The sequence below is a fragment of the Prionailurus bengalensis genome, chromosome C2 (assembly GCF_016509475.1).
Source record: "Prionailurus bengalensis isolate Pbe53 chromosome C2, Fcat_Pben_1.1_paternal_pri, whole genome shotgun sequence".
Lineage (NCBI taxonomy): Eukaryota > Metazoa > Chordata > Mammalia > Carnivora > Felidae > Prionailurus > Prionailurus bengalensis.
In genome coordinates, this window is record NC_057350.1 from 84,474,191 (window position 1) to 84,495,955 (window position 21,765).

The 21,765-nt window shown below is 40.9% G+C and overlaps 1 protein-coding gene across 1 annotated transcript in view; it reads left to right on the forward strand.

Moving 5' to 3' along the window:
* The window catches only part of MCF2L2 (MCF.2 cell line derived transforming sequence-like 2), a 267,297-nt gene that overhangs the window by 130,845 nt on the left and 114,687 nt on the right, over positions 1–21,765 (forward strand). Inside the window, exons 11-14 of the mRNA XM_043594796.1 lie at positions 2,018–2,209; positions 4,589–4,780; positions 12,306–12,483; positions 18,512–18,588. Of these exons, the coding sequence (XP_043450731.1) occupies positions 2,018–2,209; positions 4,589–4,780; positions 12,306–12,483; positions 18,512–18,588 (639 nt within the window). The remainder of the gene's footprint in view (positions 1–2,017; positions 2,210–4,588; positions 4,781–12,305; positions 12,484–18,511; positions 18,589–21,765) is intronic.

Sequence of the window (21,765 nt, forward strand, 5' to 3'; positions counted from 1 at the left end):
AAAAAAAGAAAACGAAGTGAGAGAGAGGGCCTGGGTGGATGTGTTGCCGGGAGTGACTTAGATTCAGTAATCAGGGAAGGTCCTGTGAGGAGGTGAGCCAACCTGGGAGAAGCATCCAAGGGAAGGACCCTGAGACAGGGGCTAGTTTGGTTGCCAGCCTTGTTTAAACCATCCCTCCTACCTGGATTACTACAGGAGACACCAGCTGGCCTTGCTGCTTTGCCTCTTCTCTGCTGTTCTCAACACTACAGCAGGAGCCATCCTTTTAAAAATATGAATGAGATCCTCTCTTCAGAACCCTCCAGTGCTTCCCACATCATGATGAGTAAAAGCTGAAGTGCTCACAGTGGCAGCAGGGCCCTCCCCAATCCAGTCTCCCTCTTTCTTCTGATTATGTCTCCTACTTCTTTCCTGTTTGCTTCCTCTGTTCCAGGTGGCCTCCTCCTGCTGCGTGAATATGTCAAACATGTTCCTACCAAGTACAGCATGGGTTGTTCCTCACCTCAGGCCTTGACTTTTCTGTGTCAGGGGTTCCCAGGGCCACACTCAGACTTGAAGATTTGCTAGGAGGACTCATAGGACTCAGCACATAATTGTACTCGTGGTTATGATTTATTACGGTGAAAAGATACCAAGCAAAATCAACATGGGAAAAGTGCATGGGGCAAAGTCTGTTGGGAATCAGATACAAGCTTCCAAAATTCCTTTTCCAGTGGAGTCCCGTCAGATGATCCCCCCAGCAAAGGATTGTGACACTATTGTGAAATGTTGTCTATCAGGGAAGCTCATTCGGGGCTCAGTGCCCAGTTTTTATTGGGGGCTGGTCACATAGGTATCTTCTGCCTGGCATATACCAGAATTCTCTACTCCCAGAAAGAAAGCAGGGGTTTAGTGTAAAGCATGTTGTTTGTACAAATGGCACAGTGAGCCATTCTTATCAGGGGATGGCAGGAACCCTCCTGACATTCCTAGATGGCACCCAAGGCCTAACCTTACAAACAGGCCTTGCAAGGACAGTGGTCTCTGTCTTGCTATGCTAACGCTTTGGCACCACTTGGATAGCACCTTCTCAGTGCCTTCTTCTCTCACCATCCTACTTAAAATAACTCCTTACCAGCACTCCCTGCCCTTCTCTCCTGATTTGATCTTTCTCTATAGCACTCATCACCAATTAAGATATTATATAATCTACATATCTAATTGTTTATTGCCTGTGTGTTCTATTAACATGTAAGCTTCATTAGGGCAGGGATTTTAGCTGCTTTACCACCAAACCCCTAACATGACAGTGTTTGGCATTTGGAAGGTCCTCAGTAATATGTGATGAATGAATTAAAAACAGAAAAACATGGCACACGTGGTTAGAACAAAGCAAGCCATGCAGGGAGAGGTAGGAGGCGTGGTTTCTGGTCAGATGAATTCAGAGCAGAGTGGGATCCTGTGAGTCACATGAAGGGGTTTAGATAAACATATTTCTTAAAGTTTCATGATCCCTCAGAGTTGTCCAAACCAGATCTTTACCAGTTTCCCAAATTCAGCTAACTCTACTCTCTCCTCATGTCACATGTCTGATCCTTTTACTTTTCCATTTAGTTTACAGGAGAATTCAGAGTCTCCAGTTCTGGTTAGTATAACACTTCATGCTCTTCTGCCAAGAACTTATCACAGTTGTAATAATTGAATTACAGGTATAATTTATTTAATAATCTGAGTTCTCCATTAGACTGAAAATCATGGCTTGTTACCACTAGAGTCTCAGTGCCTCACCCAGAACTCAACAAACATTTGAATGAATGGCTTGCTCTTCTTCAAGGTGCAGGTGACCCTGGACTAGGCTAGACTTCCTGGAGACTTCAAACTGCCACAGAGCTTTCCCAGGTTCCCCAGCTCCGACTCTCAGCTTAAGACCTGAATCAACATCTCCCTAAGTTGTTCCTGATTTGGAGCACACGGTTGGCAAATATCAGCCTCACCATGACCTGGCTTCTGATGCTTGGTTTGGACGTTTACTTCACAGGAGCCCTTGGAAAAGGCCCAGCTGCTTGCAGTAATTGGGGACCAGCTCATCCAAAGCCACCACTATGCGGCAGACTCCATCCGACCCAGGTGTGTAGAGCTCAGGCACCTCTGCGATGACTTCATCAATGAAAACAAGAAAAAATATGACATTTTAGAAAAGTCCTTGGAGTTGCATAGACAACTGGACAAGGTGAGCACAGCAAAGCCATGACCTGATGTTTGCTAAATTTTCTGCAAAACAGTCTTAATCATGCTCATCCTCCCTGCCCCACAATATTGCTGAGAGGATAATGTACTTCTTATGAAATAGTGCTCAAGAGGCATTAAAAGCTGTGAAGATTCTAGGTCATAGAGGCATTGGAGGTAAAAGTGCCCCCACCATCCCACCATATCCCATTAGAATGAACTAACATTCATTTTCCTCTGTGTAGACCTGGACTTAGAGCGTGTTTTGGCCCATGGGACATTTCTTGATTCCCCTTCAGACAGAGAACCAAGCACTATATTTGCAAAGTGCTTCTCATATATAGGCATCAGATTATTAATCCTTTTGGAGAAACTGAAGTAATTAATAATGACCATTATACACTCCTACCTGCCGTTTATTGAGTACCTACTATGTTCCTGCCAGAAGTATAATTATGTCATCTATTTAATCCTCAAGACAACCTGTGAGGAAAGTATTAATGGCATTATTTTACAGAGGCAGAAACTGATATCCATCATGGTGAAGTCAATGGTTCACAACATTTAATACATGAGAATCAGTTTGCTATAATTGCAGATTCTCTAATGTACCATTCTGAAGACTCAGATTCAGTGAGTCTAGGATGATGCCCAGGAATCAGTATTTCCGCCAAGTCCCCAGGTGATTCTGGTGCAGGTGGTACAGGGACAACACCGAGAAACTCTGGGATAAGTGACTGCTTACGACATACCTGGGGTAAAAATAGGGGATTGCAGATTTGAAGTCAGGACTGCCAAATTCCAAACCCGAGGCTCCCTAGATTAGACAGCAACACTGTGTGCAGAGGGCTCACAGGGAATGGGTGGAGCTCTGGTGCCCTTCAGTGGTGATCTCTGAGGCAGGTGCCCGGTCAGCAGGGGCAGTGACTTCTGGAGCCTTCCCTGTCAGCTGTTTGCAGGCAGCATGTGGCTCACGGCCATGAGTCAGCATGCTCCATTCCCATTACTGTTTCTCTCTGATGGCCAGGGCCACTCACCCAGGCTGTTTATATCATCCCAATGCCAAAGGGATTTTAGTATCAATGAAATACAGCTGTTCCAGAAGCAAGTGGCTCCTAAGGGCCTGGTGCATAGTCTGTCCTGTGTGCTAAACTCTGCAGGATCAGCTGCTGTTTTTCTTACTCCATATCTGCTCTAGAGATAATAACCTAATGCTGGTGTGTGTGTGTGTGTGTGTGTGTGTGTGTGTCTGGGAGAACAAGCATCTGCTGTGACTCTGCAGAAGACCCCAGCTTAATGTTTTCTGCAGATCTAGGTATGTTTTAAGAGAAAGTTTTCACATTATATACTAAAGCATGATTTATATTATTTTGAAAATCCAAAAATGTAGGAAGGAGAAGGAAAAAAGTTTCTTATGGGCATCTACACATGCCATCCCCCTCCTTATCCCTACACATTGGTAATCATTAATTTTTAAATATCTTTATTTTGTTTTGTTATTCTAAAAGTAGTACACATTCAGCATAAGGAATTTAGGGAAAAATATACAAACTTAAGTTGCCTATAATTTTCCCACTTAGAGATAACTACTCTGGAGTGCTCCCTTTTGTTCTTTTTCCCCCTGTTTAGTTATTTTACGTAGCTTTTCAGGTCACATGGTAAATGGAAATGCAGATGTGCTTGCACTGGCAGCCTCTTTATACATAAATATTCTGGCAGCACAAGGGTCCCTGTCTTTCTGTTTAAGTCTTTAAAAAATTAAATTGTTAGAATTCATCACCTATCTGACTTCATCCCAGCATTCTGGAAAAAGTTTGAGTATTGCTGTTGTGAGTTACAAAGCTTTGCATTCTTCGATGCTTCCCTAGGAAAGACAAATACCAGTAAATGCAAATGTGGACAGAGAAAAGTAGTGTTTTTGTTAAAAGGGATGTTCCCTTCCCTAGGAAGACGTGTAGAGTCCAGGTCTAATGTCTCATTTGTCACCCTATGGTCTCGTAACCAGTTAGGATGCACAATGAATGGCCTAGAATGTAAACCTGAAAAGTCATTGGTTATATTTCTCCACAGTTAAACCAAACTTAGGAATACCTGACTCTCTCCTTTTGGAGATGTAGCAATTACTGTCTGTGGAAGAGAGAAGAATGTTTATACGATTCTTTTTTACTGACTGGATGACTTTCCTGAAATGTGGACAGATGTAAAATTAGTTTGGGCTTGTCCACCTTGTAGTTGCATTGACAGTGGTTAGACCTCTGAAGTTTATGTTGTCCCATGACAATTTCCTGTTGTCTTAGGATCCTTCTAGACCACAGATGAGCCCAGACCTCCTGAGGGTTGTGGTCAGGCTGACTGCATAGGGCACTGTGTTTCTTTTGAAAAGGTCAGCCAATGGTGTGAAGCAGGAATCTACCTTTTGGCTTCCCAAGCTGTAGACAAGTGCCAGTCACGAGAGGGAGTTGACATTGCCTTGAACGACATTGAGGCATTCCTGGGCACTGCGAAGGAGTACCACTTGCCCAGCCACATGGAGTTTTACAGCCAGTTCGAGTTGATACTCACCCTTGACCTAAAGGTAATGTTTCTGGGTTATTTTAATCTTGTGGTTGGAAAGAAGCACTGGGGGCCTTTTGACTATTGCTTAAGAAAGTCCGGGTAGGATGTACTGAGCAGGTCCACCAATTCCTGTGTTCTGAGGTGGCCTCTTAGACTCTTGGTCTGTGCTTCCTGGCAAATACCCTTCATGGTCTCACCCAAATATTACTCTCAGTCATTCGTTTCTCTACAAATACTCATCAGCATCTCTGATACACACATACTGTGCTGAGGGCACGGCAATGATAGACACGGTTTCATCTCTGATGGAACCTAATAGGAGAGGCTGACATTAATAAATGTCAAACACAAAACATAAGAATGTGTTACAGGTTAAGATAAGTGTTCTGGAGGAGGGATTTGGGATCCTGCTGAGCATATGATAGAAAAACTTGACCTGGACTGAGAATACTTGAGCCAAGGCCTGGAGAATGTGTAGAAATGATGGGGGAGCCTTTCCAGATTAGAAGTAACAGCATGTGCAGAGGACACAGGCCTGAAGGGAGTCTGTTACAAGTGCAGAACCCAAAGGTCAGGGTGACTGGAGTACAGAGAGCAAAGGAAGGGTGTTTGGGGTGAGATAAGAGAGGGGCAGATGAGGTGGGCTTTGTGGGCCATCTTAAGGAGTTTGGTCTTTATTCTAAGAACAGTGGGAAGCCACTGAAGGATTTAAGCAGGGGAATAACTTGATTGGATTTGCATTTTGAGAGGAGCACTCCTCTGTGAAGTCAGCAGAATTCTGTATGGCACACCTTCCTCTGAGATTCCCACCACCTTGTATGTATCTCTTCAGTAACACCTTCTTTACTTCTTTGAGTCACGGGCCTCTTTTGAGTCATGGAATCTGATTCATATACTTTCAGGACCTGCATACTCAAAGTGATTAAAGAGAGTTTGATATAGGCACTTTTTACAAAGATATGGCAGGATTTAGGGAACCCAATAAGGATGGTGAAGGTCCCTGGGGCTAGCAAGAAAATGGAAGCAGTTACCCCATAAGCCTAAAGAGCAAAGGGCAACCCAAGAAGCACTGTAACTGTGACTGTGACAGGCACCTAGTAAGGGTTGTGGCCTTGGGCAGAGGAATGCAACTATTAATGGAGAAATATATATCCCTACTCTCCTCTCTCCCTCTCTTGGATGTCCAGGTAGTGCTTCCCTTTGGCCAAACCAACTAAAAGCCCATAGGCAAGTGAGCCTATCCAACAGAGTCCATACAGGTCAGCTTCCTGGGACACAAAGCAGGGAAAAGAAGACGTAGTAGAGTGACAAATAGGGAATATCCAGCATATGTAACTTTTATAATTAATTTTATGAGATGCCCTAAAGCCCATCCATGAATTCAGGCTAAGAGCCTTTGCTGTAACATGTTGTATACCACACTACATTCTACTTATTTATTTTAAAAATTAATTAATTTAATTTTAGAGGAAAATTAATTTTCCTCTAAATTTTAGCGGGAGGGAGAGAGACAGCCATCAGGGGAGAGGCGCAAAGGGAGAGAGACAATCTTAAACAGGCTCCATGCTCAGTGTGGAGCCCGATGCTGGGCTCAATCTCATGACACTCAGATCATGAGCTGAGCTGAAATCAAGAGTCAGATCCTCAACTGACTAAGCCACTCAGTCATCTCTATTTATTTATTTTATTTTTATTTAAGTTTATTTATTTATTTTGAGAGAGAGAGAGAGAGAGAGAGAGAGAGAGAGAGAGAGAGGAGGGGCAGAGAGAGAGGGAGAGAGAGAATCCCAAGTAAGCTCCCCACTTTCAGTGCAGAGCTCCATGTAGGGCTTGAACTCATGAACTGTGAGATTATGACCTGAGCCAAAATCAAGTCAGACATTTAATGGACTGAGCCACTCAGGCTTCCCATCTACTTATTTATTTTAAATGTCTGTCTTGCTTATTACTCTGGGAGCTCCTGAAGGGCAGGAGCCTCATCCACCCCTGCATTCTTGTGCCTAACCTTTGCCTGGTGTGCAATTTATATTTATTGAACAAGTGGGAAGGCAGGTGACAGAGTGGGCAGATTACAGTGGGGGTAGCTCAGTATGGAGTTGTATGTTAATGATGTTCTTTCCCTTAAACCTCTTGGTGGTAAGCTGTGATCTTGGTAAGGGGTGGGGGATGTGTAGGCAGATACCCTCCCCTAACACAAAGATCCTTCTACTTCCTTGCAGAAGGAACAAAGACAAGGCCCATCTGGTGTAGGTTCTACATTGCAGACCCAGTATTGGTAGCTCCAGGTCAGATTCCTAAGGCAGATCTGTTTCACCCAGCTCCAACTCCATTAGTTGCTCAAATAGGTGTATCAGGTCCACCAGGGAGATTTGTAGCCACAGCTGCTGTGCTGCCCAACTTCAGTGAATTTTCTAACCATACCACCTACCAGGAAATGAATAAAACTTAATAAACCACCTCTGGGAAATATGCAGAAACATGAAGGAAGGAGAGGACTACAAGAGAAATATTTTTCAAAAAATCCTGTAGGTCAAATGGATTAAAACATCTCCAAAGTCCATCTTTATTTCTTTTGGTTTGGAATAAAATTTTACGTTGTAAAATTTAAATATCCTGTTGTGTCAAAGAAAGTTTTGTCCACTGAGAAGTAATGACTTTATTGTCAAAACTGGTACTCTATACATATAAAAATATTCCTAGATATATGTATATGTAGATGTAGATATATGTATATGTATATATACATATATACATATACATATATATGTATATATACATATACATATACATATACAGTTGAGATAGCCTAGAAGCAATGAGACCCCCCAGCGCCAATAAGCACACCTATCACCGAGATCTTGGTTTCTAATACCATTCTTCAGTAAAGGAGACCTAGGCTTCTTAGAGAAATGGCTGATTCTAGGGCTGGGGCAGGAAATACGTAAGGTGATCTTACAGCATCTTGTAGTGCCGGACTGAACTACTAAAAATAAAACAACAAACCATAGTGATGGGATATAGGCAACAACTGAAAAGAACTGATGACCAATGCTAGAACAGTTAGAACAACAAAATTAATTAAGTACTATTGGATTACAGCCCCAAAGAAATTATATATCCATGAATCCATTCTGATATGAATAAATGATGGAATAAATAAATAAATGGGGCAGATGAGACTAATCTCCTATGAAGAATTCCAAATTATTTATGTAGATACTTTGCTCTTGAGGAGGTAGAATATAGTTTTCCAACCCTTAAATGTGGGCTGTACATAGTGACTTCCTTTCAAAGAGTATAGAACAGAGAAGGAGAAACAAAAGTGAAGTGACTTTACACACAGGACCTCAGCCAGGTGACCAAGGTCAATATCAACAGTGTTGTTAAATAGATACGATGTACCCTTGATATGATGGATGAACATGGTACTTTACTTCCGTGGTCTTACCCCCAAAGCCTGTAACTCCAGTCTAATCATGAGAAAAACATCAGATAAATCCCAGTTGAGAAACATGCTACAAAGTATCTGACCAATACTCCTCAAAATAGTCAAAGTCATCAAAAATCAGGAAAAGGTGAGAAATTGACACAGCCAATAGGAGCCTAAAAAGTCATGACAACTACATGTAAGTTGGTATCCTGGATAGGACCCTGGACGGAAAAGTACATTAGGTAAAACTAAGGAAATCTAAGTATAAAGTATGGACTTTTATTTAATAATAATTATAGTAATTTTAATTATTATTATTTTAATTATAATAATTTTAATACTGAAAATAACATATCAATAATGTTTTATTAGTTGTAAGAAATGTACCATACTAATGCAAACTGTTAATAATAGGGGAAACTGGATGATCTATATGGGAATTCTCTGTACTATTTTGTAATTTTTTTGTAATTCTAAAACTATTAGAAAAAATAAAATTTATTTCTAAAACACTAGTACTCCATGTCTAAACAGTTGAATCTGTTACATTTAAGACATGGTAATCATCATGGTAAGTGATAAATCATGGTAAATTATGGTAAACTGCTGTTCTTGTAGCAGCCACCTTGTCTGTCTGAGGCTCTTCAAGTGCCTTTCTGCACTATCCTCTTGGTGCTGCTGTTTTTTATTTTTCTCCCTCCTTTGCTTTCACTGCCCAGTTTAGGTAATTAAACAATCGCAGTAACAAGTAGTAAAATTCAATTCTTTAAATATTCACTGTGTGGGGCAGGGGGCACCTGGGTGGCTCAGTCGTTTAAGCGTCAGACTCTTGATTTTGGCTCAGATCATGATCTCACAGTTCCTTGAAATGGAACCCAGAGTCAGGCTCTGCACTGACAGCGTGCTCTCTCTCTCTCTCTCTCTCTCTCTCTCTCTCACAAAATAAACAAATTAACATTTTTTAAAAAAAGAACAGAAATTAAAAAAAATAAATATTCACTGGGAATCCAGTTTGTGCTTTATTCTGGGAATACAATAATGAAAGTCACAATGCCCATAATGAAGGTGCTGGCAGTTTAGTGGAAGACAAACGTGTTCCCGCTAAGTGTGTGTTGGTCCAAGAGCATGTGGAATGGAAGGGATAGTGGGGCATGTAGAGGAGGCAAAGGTCAGCTCAGCCTGAAGAAGAAGAAGACATCATAGGAGAAGATGCCTAAATTTGGACCACATAGGAGTTTTTAAGGGAGAAAAAGCAGAGGGAGGAAGAAGAGTTGCAAAGGCAGAGAGGCTGGAAACCAGCATTTGGTAACTGCCACCCCTGGAGGGAAATCAGGGTCAATTAATGAAGGGCCCAGTGAGGAGTCATGGACTCCTCCATGAGGAGTCTGGACTTTGTCCTGAAGCAGTAGGACACCCCAGCAGGGCTTTTAAACAGGGAAGTTATATGGTCAGACTTACATCCTGGAAAGATAATTCTGATTGTGGTATGGAAAATGGATTTGCAAGTAAAAAGAGTTAAGAGGAATGGAGGAGATGCAGTTGTTAATCTTGCACCGGCTCCCCTTCACCTGAGTTTAGGAATTTAGGAATTCCTAGGAATTAGTTTAGGAATTTAGGGTCTCGTCTGACCACCTGACCATTTCCAGGGTTTACCCTGGGATCTTCAGGAAGAGATGCAAAAGGGCAAGGGTGATTCAGGTCGTGTCTAGTCCAAGTGGTGAGCCACTGGGCTCCAGCATGTGGCACTGACCTCACATCAGAGCTGTATACCATACATGAACAACTTGACATTCTTTCAGTCAGATTTCTTGATCTTTGTGCAGCAGTTAATGCCTATGTCTCAGTTTCCGTTTCCTCACGCTTATCATTGGGCTGTCTCATCACCATCCCTCCAAAATGCAAACTGACATTGCTATCACCCTGACATAAAGGGATTTGGTTTCTTTTGGGATCTGGACTCATAGCTGTGTTGTCAGAACCTCCAGTCCTCTGTACAGCAAGCTTCCTGAGGCCAGTCACACGTTCTCTGAAGAGACCTTTTAAACACAAGCCCCACCTTAATTTAGATTGGGGGTCAGCAAACTACTGCCTGTGGGCCAAAGCTGCTTGCCACTTACTTTTAGAAATAAAGTTTCATCAGAGCACAGCCACACTCATTCATTTATGTAGTATATATTATCTATGACAGCTTTTATGGTACAATAGCAGAGGTCAGTAGTTGTAACAGAGACCAGTGTGCAAAGCCTGAAATATTTACTGTTTGGTCCTTTACAGAAAAATTTTGCTGATCCCTAGTCTAGACCAGCACTGTTGAATAGAAATATAACTCAAGCTCTCTACGTGACTTAAGATTTTCTAGTAGCCACATTTAAAAAAGCAAAAAGAAACTAGTGAAATCAACTTTAATAATGTCTTGTTTAACATATGTCCAAAATATTGTTTCAATATATAGTCAATATCAAAGTTAATAATGAGATATTTTACATTCTTTTTTTCATACTATGTCTTCAAAATCCAGTGTGTATTTTACACTGAGCACAGCTCAACTCAGACCAGCCACATTTTACACCCTACAAGGAGTAAGACCGGCACTAGACCTTGGAGTAGACATCAGCCTTGACAGGACTCTGAGGCCACAGTTGTTCCATAGCTGATGTGCCAGTCCTCCCTCAGGGCTCTTGGCTCTTTCCCTCAGAAGATGGCCCAGAATAAAAAAGACAAATGTAAGCGTGCCTGGATGGCTCAGTCGGTGAAGCGTCCGATTTTGGCTCTGACCTGAGCCATCAGATCATGAGTTCAAGACTTCGTAAGTTCAAGCCCTGCATCAAGCTCTGTGCTGACAGCTCAGAGCCTGGAGCCTGCTTCAGATTCTGTGTCTCCCTCTCTCTCTCTGAGCCTCTTCCTCTCACACCCTATCTCTCTCAAAAATAAATAAGCATTTAAAAAACAAACAAACAAAAAAGACAAATGTACTATTCCAGTTGCAAAATGTGGCAACCTCCTCCCTGAGTGTGCTGAGTCTGTACTTTCAGAATTAGGCACTCTGGAAGGCTTGTGGTGGTGGAGTTCTTCTAATTCTGGGTCCTTTCTTTGGTGGTTTAAATCATACAGGAGACGGATGTCATGACAAAGACTACCCACTTCCCTTGACCCACCAGAGCTGGAGGGATGTCATACTGGAAGCAAGGCCAGAAGAAACGTATTTTGCAGAATTTAGGCCTTGATGAAACTCGGAGACCTCCAAGTCTTGTTTTTAGTTCTTTTGAACCTCTGTCTTAGAGCATATAGTCAGTTATGGGAATGTCTGTGAGTTTCATCTTTCCCCTGATTTTTTTTTCAGTTTATTTCTTTACTACTTATAGAGAAGGGGTCATACAGAATAAAATTTAAATGTTTATCCTTGGGTGGTTCCCTTGATCCTGCCTCAGGATGTAGCCAACTCTTTCCTCCAGAACACTTCAACTCTTTTCTCCATCAGGGCTTTTATTCAGGATACACCTCTTATTTTGAAATCCTCCTGTTTAGAAAAGTGGCCTGATGCCCTTCATTCATAGTCTATGGCATCCTCTTCCACTATTTTCATTCTTTTTTATTAAAATGTTTTATTTATTTTTGAGAAAGTGCAATTGGGGGAGGGGCAGAGAGAGAGAGGGGAACAGAGAATCCCAAGCAGGATCTGTGCGGACAGTAGTAAGCCTGATATAGGGCTCAAACTCAGGAATCATGAGATCATGACGGGAAGCAAAGTTGGAAGCTTAACAGACTAAGCCACCCAGGTGCCCCTATCCTCTTCTACTATTAATGGACATGGCTTAGTGAACATTTATCTACTCAATATATATTTACTGAGCACTACTCTGTGTTGGGCAGTGTTCTAGGCATGGAGATATGGTGGTGAAAAGGATATGATCATTGCCCATAAGGTGAGAGATTCAGACTCTTAGAAGCATAATTCTGGTGCAAGGCAAGTTGTGCAATGATTTGCATATGGATGGAAGGGTCACCTGAAGGAGGTGGGGTTGGAGGAGGAGGGGAAGACAAGAGAAAGGGAATCCTTCATGTCCTCAGACTCAGTGCAGAGTGACCTGGTCATGATTTGCTTTTGTTCCTGCAGGCCAAAGCCCAGGAAGTCCTACAGAAGCTGGGTGATGTGCAGGAAATATTTCACAAGAGGCAAATGAGTCTGATGAAACTGGCAGCCAGACAGACTCGCCCGGTGCAACCCGTGGCCCCTCATCCTGAGTCCTCCCCAAAATGGGTGTCATCGAAAACCAGCCAGCCCTCCACCTTGGGTAGGTTATTTGGAGAGGAAGCTTCGTGCCTTTATGTTTCATCAGTGCTCATGAGGGTTGAGATTGTGATTGCTTAAGATGCATAATGGTTGTTGTTTTGACAAATATTTTTTTTTTTTAATTTTTTTTTCCCAACGTTTATTTATTTTTGGGACAGAGAGAGACAGAGCATGAACGGGGGAGGGGCAGAGAGAGAGGGAGACACAGAATCGGAAACAGGCTCCAGGCTCTGAGCCATCAGCCCAGAGCCCGACGCGGGGCTCGAACTTCCGGACCGCGAGATCGTGACCTGGCTGAAGTCGGACGCTTAACCGACTGCGCCACCCAGGCGCCCCGACAAATATTATTTAAAATAAACTACAGATGTGGAATAGTACAGGCATTGAAGACTTTATAGAGTTAGGTAAAAAAACTGAGTGCCTGGATACAAGGAGACCTCACAGTCTAGAAGAGGAATAATATACATGTGCAAACAACATCAGCATAAAATAGTCTTCATTAAGGACCTTTAAAATGCTTATAAGATTCTATTAGCAATGGAGTGGTAAAGTTTGGAAAGATTAAAACAATAGGTAAGTCCTTACACCCATCCTGCATGGTCTTCATTACTATAGCTTACTAGTAAGCCTTGGGATCAGGTAGGGTACATCTTCTAACTTTGTTCTTTTTCAAGACTATTTTGTCTGTTTTAGATTGTTTTTATTTCCATATAAATTTTATTTTATTTTTTAATGTTTATTTTATTTATTTTGAGAGAGAGAGAGAGAGAGAGAGCAAGCAGGTGGTGGGGGCAAAGAGAGAGGGAGAGAGAGGATCCCAAGCAGTCTCTGCACTGTCAGCACAGAGCCTGATGCAGGGCTCGAACTCACAAAACATGAGATCGTGACCTGAGCCGAAATCAAGAGTCTGCCCCTTAGGGGCACCTGGGTGGCTCAGTTGGTCAAGTGTCTGACTTTGGCTCAGGTCATGATCTCACCATTCATGGTTTTGAGCTCCGCATCAGGCTCTGTTCTGACAGCTCAGAGCCTGGAGCCTGCTTCAGATTCTGTGTCTCCCTCTCTCTGTGCCCCTCCCCTACTCATGCTCTGCCTCTCAAAAATAATGTTAAAAAAATTTTTTTTTAAAGTCTGCTACTTAACGGACTAAGCCACCCGGATGCCTCACATTTAAGTTTTAGAAGCACGTTTCAATTTCTGCTGAGATTATGCTTGAGGTTGCACTCATTTTAGAGATCAATTTGGAGAGAACTGTTGTCTTACCAATATTGAGTCTTCCAATTCATAAATGTTGTTAACTTTCCATTTATGTAGGTCTACTTTAATTTCTCTTGGCAGTATAGTATTTTTTTGTTTTTGTTTTTGGTGTGCTTTTTAAAAAGTTTTTATTTAAATTCCAATTAGTTAACATAAAGCATGATATTAGTTTCAGGTGTACAATATAGTGATTCAACACTTCCATGTAACACTTGGTGCTCATCACAAGTACACACCTTAATCCCCGTCATGTATTTAACCCCCACGTCTCCACCTTCTCTCCTCTGATGACCATCAGTTTGTTCTCTATGGTTAACAGTCTGTTTCTTGGTTTGCCTCCCTCTCTCTCTTTTTCTTCTCCCTTTGCTCATTTATTTTGTTTCTTAAATTGCACATCTGAGTGAGATCATATAGTATTTGGCAGTATAGTAGTTTTGAGTATAGAGGTCTTAGCCATTTCATGGTTTTTTTTAAGTGTATAGTAAATGGAACTTACCATATATAACTATCAATAATAATATATTTCTGCATAAAATACAATCAGGTCGTCTGTGATTTGGGACATTCTGCCTCTTCTGTTTCAAACTTCATGCTTTTTTCCTTTGCCTTATTATAATGGCTAAGACCTCCAGTACAATGTTAAATAGAAGGGGTGAGAGCAGACAACCTTGTCTTTTCCCAGTATTAGGGGAAATAATTCATTTTTTACCTTAAAGTGTGATGTTAACAGTAAGTTTTTCACAGATGCCTTTTACCAAATAGAGGAAGTTCCCTTCTCTCCCTCATTTGATGAGAATTTTCATCATGAATGATTGTTGACTTTTTCAGATGCTCTTTTTGGTGCATATATTGAAGTAATCATATAGTTTTTCTCCTTTATTTGTTAATGTGGTGGATTGCAATGATTTGTTTTCAAATATTAAAACAATTGTACATTCCTAGGATAAACTGCTCTTGGATATGATATGTATATCATTCTTTACTTCATGTATTTTGAAACTGTTATTAAGCACTTACATGTTGATAATTGTTATGTCTTCCAGATATATTGGCCCTTTTATAATTAGGAAATATCTCTCCTTCCCTCCTTTAGTAATACTCCTTGTCCTGAAGTCTATTTTGTCTGATACTAATATAGCATTCCAGTTTTCTTGTGCTTAGTGTTTGCATGATATATTTTTTCCTTTCTTCTGTTTCCTTGTTTTTAAAGTATATCTCTTATAGGCAGCATATAATTGGGTCTTGGCTTAAAATTTTTTTTTCATTTATTTATTTTTGAGAGGGAGAGAGAGAGAGAGAGAGAGAGAGAGCATGAGCAGGAGAGGGGCAGAGAGAGAGGGAGATACAGAATCCGAAGCAGGCTCCAGGCTCTGAGCTGTCAGCACAGAGCCAAATGTAGGGCTGGACCTCCTGGACTGCAAGATCATGACCTGAGCCTAAGTCAGATGCTTAACTAACTGAGCCACCCAGACACCTGGGTCTTGACTTTTTAATACATTCTGTTAACCTCTGCCTTCTAATTGGAGTATTTAGTCCATTTTCATACAATATAATTATTGATATAGTTGGATTTAGAACTATAATTTTGTTATTTGTTGTTTATTGTCTCATTTTTTTTATTCCTCTGTTCCTCCTTTCCTACTTTCTTTTGCGTTAGCAAATATTTTTAGTGTTCTGTTTTAATTCCTTTATTGGCTTTTTAGCATACCTCTTTGCATTGTTTTTCCCAGATATTTTCCTTAGAGATTATTATGTTCATTTATCACAGTCTACTTAGAGCTAATATTATAGCATCTTATGTAAAATATAGGAAATTTGCAACATTATAGCTCCATATGCTTCCTTCCATGCTCTGTGGTATATTCTTCTGTATAGTCTGTTATATTTTATATATATAGTCTTTTACATCTACTCTCTTATTCAGGCATTTCCAGTGTTATTTTTATTCCTTACTGTAGATCTGAATCATCATTTTGTGTCATTTCTCTCCAGGCTGAAGAACCTATAGCATTTCTTGTTGTGCAGGTCTTCTGGCAACAAATCCTTTTTGTTTCTATTTATCTGAAAATTATGGGGTCTTCTGATAATTCTCCATTTAGTATGATTTACACTCCTCTGTCTCCTGTCACATATTCCACGTTTTAGAAGCAAGTCTTGACAACAGTTTGGTGCATTTATTTCTTGAATTTTCTGTGTGCACACACATACACACACACTCATAGACATAAATGCATAAGCACACTCAACATACTTTTGCACACATCCTGCTGACACAAACAGACACTCACACACATGGAGTCATCTTTTTGGATAGCTAGAAACAGGACTTGGCTCTCCTTACTTCTCATCTAGGGCTCTTTCCCAAAACTAAATTATGCTCACTTCTATGATTTTTCTCCTCTGTCATTGTTTTAAAGGATATATGTTTGTTATAAGCAAATAAAGTGAGAATGACAGCTTGCTTCTCTTTCTTTTTCAAACATAAGATTTCATAAAAGACAGTGACCCTTCTAGGGTAAACAGACTTTGTCATGTCTGAATGGATATCACTGACCTGGCAACTTGCTCATTCTGCAGAACAATTCTGCACTTTTGTTTTGGATAGTAACCACTGAGTAGGGATTCAACCAAATCACTAATAGGATTTTCAGACACATTTGTCTGATTCCTTAGTAACTGTGTCTGTTCCAAGATAAATCATTACATTTCACAGTGTAAGGAATGCGAGGGAGCTGGAATCTTGACTGTGACTCTTGTTAGCCGGGTGCCTTGGTTACAATATTTAACTTCTCCGAAGTTTATAAGGAACGTGAAAAAATTCTTTTGTGGCTGTAATCATAGCTAAAATTTACTGTTTACCATGATCTAAACACTTGGCATATATTAACTCATTAAGCCTCATAACAACCCTATACTGTAGGCTTTCTCATTATTTCACATTTTATAGACGAAGGTGGTGAGGCACAGAGATTACTCTGATAATATGTGTCTTGGACAAGGAATAGCAAGACTCGAATGCCGGCAGTGTGGCTCCTTGCCCCTGCCTTTACCCTCATCACTTTACTTACATTGTTAAGGGCAGGTACTCCTCAGCCGTGGGGGTTGCCGAATATAATGTATTATGCGCTTATAGCATCCAGTTATTATGCCTGCAATCACTCAGCTTACAGGGATCCTGCAGAGAGTGAGGAGCCCAAAGGAGTGTTCATTGTTATGAATTTTCTTCAGTGGTTATAGAACCAGGAGCAGCAAACAGTGTACTTCACTACAGATTTCAATAATATCTGTGAAAAATCCATAGAAAGCCCAAGCGGATTCCAGTTGACTCACAGAACCTGGGGTTGGGAGGAACCTCTGGAGGCCACAGTTTACCACAGATAAGTTCACCACAGATAAGAATCAGGGCGATATATTGGGGGCATTAGATGGATGGTATTTTGGCCATAGGACCTAGAAGTGCTCAAATTCTGTCCTGGGTTAATCACATGTATCCTGTGGGTTTTCCAGGGGAACTCTACACACAAGGTTGTTGACAGTGACAAGAACTCGAAGTACCACTTATTTATTAGCCTTGTAGCCATCATCCCCAGTGCAGCCTTCTGGCAAAGCTGGGTGAGAAAGCCTCAAGGCCTAACCAGGGCTTCTCCTCCACAAGTCCCATTCTTACTGCCAAATGGCCTTGGAGCCTGAAGAAAGGATGTCTCCCAGGTGTCCAAGAGCTCTGTGGAAAGGAGGGGAGGGTGACGGAGTGACAGAGAGAAGAGAACAAGAGCAAGATAGCCCAGTTCTGTCCTGACTGAGCTAACCGATTTTTCCCATGGTTGTCTCATCCACTAACAAATGCAGTTCCATCAGTTCTGGAATCCAAATGGTAGATTAGCAACAATTTCTGGCTGGGCAGGCATAGACATCCACTTATATAATCATAGTATGATTATGTGAGTGTGGGTGTGGGGTGGGTGTGTGTGGGTATGTATGTGGAGAGAGAGAGAGAGGGAGAAAACATTTTAAAGAAGACTATAAGGAAATATACCAACTGGTTGTGTTTAAGTGGTAAGATTTCAGTATTTTTCAAAAATTGTCGATGATAAGCACAAATTAACTACCTCTATAATGAAAAAATATATATCCAATGAATGTGGTATTTGCAATTGAATCTGGTCTTTTAATCCAAAACAACATCAACTGCAATATTATACAGTACAAAGATAAATGCTAAAGAAAGAGAGAGAGAGTGAGCAAGCAGGGGAGGGACAGGGAGAGAGGGAGAGAGAGGATTTAAAGAGGGCTCTGTGCTGACAGCAGAGAGCCCAATGCAGGGCTTGAACTCACGAACTGTGAGATCATGACCGGAACTGAGTCAGATGCCTAGCCGAATGAGTCAAGAATCTATAAAGTTTTAATGTCCAGGAAGACTTCATGAAGAAAGTGACCTTTTTATGGAGACTTAAAAATGGGAATGATGGAAACTCTATCGTTTTTACCACATTGTATTTACTGATTTATTGTGGTTTGATGTTTCATGTGATGTTGTGTGTGACTTTTGTCTCTTTGAATCAAATGTTAAATGCCTGGGGTCAAGAACTATTTCTTTTCTGCTCTCTCCTTCACCTTCAATTTCATCTCCCACCTCACAAATCACCACAGCAGCTCAGTTAAGCTTTGTTAATCAGTTGGCCCCACACAGTCCAGGTGCTTGTCCAAGCCAGGCTATATACTGAGTTATTCATAAGCTGAGTTGACAAATTAATGGCAGGTTTTCTTTGTTTTTCTAGCTCCTCTTCAGAGAACATCTGAGGAACCTTGTACAGGGACAGTAGAAAAAGATGATAAAACTAAACTTGAAGTCAAGGTAAGGTCATCTTTCTCTTTATGGATAAAAATTTCTGATATGAAAGAATATTGCTGCCATAATTACCAATAAATCAGATTCCCCTAACCCAACCCCAAAAGATGTGTCCATAAAGGCATGTAGCACAGATTAGTGCTCTCAAGAGCTGAGGTTTTGTGGGATTTCTTTCTTCTTAATTGTGAGTAGAAAAACTGTCTGGCCATGAATGGAATTCTTGGGAGATACTATGTTATTGAGGGAAAAGTCATTTTGGTCTTTCCTATATTCTGACTTAGTATTTAAAATTGGTAGAAGTGTGTGGTTTATGTACAAAAAAAGACAAAATTTCATAGAGCTACACATACACACGTGCATGTCTAACTGGCGAACTCTAAATAGGCTCTGTAGATTGTGCAAGCATCATGTTCTTGCTTTTAATACTATGCTCTAGTTATGGAAGATATCAATATTGGAGGAATTTGGGGGAAGGGTACACGAGACTTCCCTGTATTTCTTTGCAACCTTATGTGAATCCATAATTATTTCAAAGTAAAAGTTAAGGGGAAAAAAAAGCATGAGCTTTGCAATCAAGCAGACTTACATCTATGTAACATGACCTCTCTAAACCTTGGTTTCTCCTCTGTAAAAATGGGGATAACAACAGCTGTTGTCTGAAACTAATTTTTAGCAGCAAACAAATATTTGAAAATTGCCAAGCACTGTATAATTGTAAAGTAACATTATATTTAAATACCCAAATACAATGAATTGTGAATATATGTTGCTGCAAAAGCAGCCCTAGAAGGGGTCCCTTTTCTTCTGGCTCACTAAAAATGAGTATCTAGCTGATGGAATGGTTCTGAAAACAGAGGCCAGTAGACCATGGGCTCACACAGTTTGGGTCCATCATCTGTGCCTAATGTGTCTGAATATAGGACCCCACTGACCATTATGAAGTCAGGCAGAAAGCAGGTCTCAGACTTTTCTTCCTAGAAGCAAAAACAATGTAGGAAGTAGAGTTCCCAGCTGACTTTTCTTAGAAAGAGAAAGCTGCATTCTTCTGTTTAGTCATCTTTTGTATTTGGGGCAGATTAGGACATTGCTACAGCTGTTTCGGAATCCCATGTGGTTGGAGGAATTGCATTACCATATCTTCCAGAGTTAGGAAACTGTTTGCAGTTTCACACAGTCATGATCAGCCATTTGAAAGAGTAAATAGCAAATTAAAAAAATTTTTTTTAACTTTTATTCAGTGTTGAAAGATAGAGCATGAGCAGGGGAGGGGCAGAAAGAGGGGGAGACACAGAATCTGAGCAGGCACCAGGCTCTGAACTGTCAGCACAGAGCCCGACACGGGGCTCGAACCCATGAATGGTGAGATCATGACCTGAGTCAAAGTTGGCCACTTAACCGATTAAGCCACCCAGGCACCCCAGCAATTTTTTTTTTAATGGGCAACTGTAATGAGACTTCGCCAGACTGGACATCCATGAAGTCTGTGGAATTACTTAGTGACATAAAAAAGGTTTAACTGTGATCAACTTTAAAAGTGAGCATCATTCTACCCTTTTCTGTACCTGGGCTTCACAGACTTTTATCTCTGAAGGTGAGAGCTGTGGCAGGTGTACCAAAGCCCAGATCCAGCCCCTGAACTCATATGCTGTTGGCATTAACACACAATGTGATTTGAACTTACCTCATAACTCTGTGATTTTCTCTGCCCATATTGAGACAACATATTTATGGCCTACACACTTTATAAAGATGCCATAGGAGTTGTGTGTACATGGAGGTTCTCGTATAAAAGAATCCAAATTAGGGTGAATTATTTCAACAATTGTGAACAATAAAAATGAGTGCTATTGTTTAATTTGTTGGGGAAGAAAAGGAAATATAGTCAGTAAGCATAAAGCACCTTTTCTCAGGGAAGACCTGAAGATATTTAAGAAGAAACCATAAGCTACATTTATTATTTACTCCGATTTCATATGTTAGTAAAAATAGACAATGCAGGAACTATAGGGAAGGGGAAGAATCAGAAGCCTATAGGGTTGGGAAATGTTAAGTAGAATCCAAGAATCTCTGACCACCAGACTTTTCGTTTCTTCTTTTTTGGTTGTGCTATTTATTTAATCCAGACTCCAAGCACATCCTGCCAGGAGGCTGCCCCCCTTGTGTTTAGGCAGATCGCCAACAGCATAGGTACTAGGAAGCCAGCACAATTCCATTTTACAATTATCCTGGGATTTTGTTGTTATTTTTCCTTACTGTTGCCTTGTTTGTGTATTTAATGAAGGGCTTTTCCTGCAACAATATGCATGTTAACAGTCAAGGCAGTGGAGGAAGCAGGGTAGAAACAGGCTGCCAGACTTCCTCAGTTTGGGCAAACAGAAGCTGGTCAGACTTCTGCTTCTAAACACCAAGAGTATGAGCAGAATCTATACAGTTGTGAACAACATGAGTAGGAAGGAAGAGGATTTATGAACTAAATCCCCAAATGCTAGACTTAAAATTCAATTCAATACCAATAAATGCAATTGGTATTTGACAAGGTAGGTAATAAAACCAGGGAAATCATCATTTCAAAATATGTAAGAAAACTAGTAGGAAAAGAAGACAGGTTAGGGAAAAAAGTTTAGGGGCGCCTGGGTGGCTCAGTTGGTTAAGCGTCTGAATTTGGCTCAGGTCATGATCTCACAGTTTGTGAGTTTGAGCCCCGCATCAGGCTCTCTGCTCTCAGCACAGAGCCTGCTTCAGATCCTCTGCCCCCCTCTCTCTTTGCCCCTTCCATGCTGGTTCTCTTTCTCTCAAAATAAATAAATAAACTTTAAAAAAAAAGGTTTAGATTCATGTCTGTGTGATCCATGGTTTATTAGAAGGGGGACACAGAGGTTGACTTACGTCAAGAACAATCATTTCTTCATGTGTTTTGTGACCACTGTCCAGGAGAAATGACCAAGATGGATAGCATCTGACTCTAGTGACAATTCTGACATCCTTTTGACCTTAGGCCTAGACCTCAAAGATAAAATGAAACCACAGTGCAAATTGTAACATTGTGAAAAATGCCCTTCTTTGCCCTCAAGGGTAAATGCTCACAGGCAAAAAAAAAAAAAAAGCTATAAACCAAAACTGGTTATGATGCACTAGAGTCACTGATACTCACTACAACAAAAGCATGCAACAAAATCATGATAT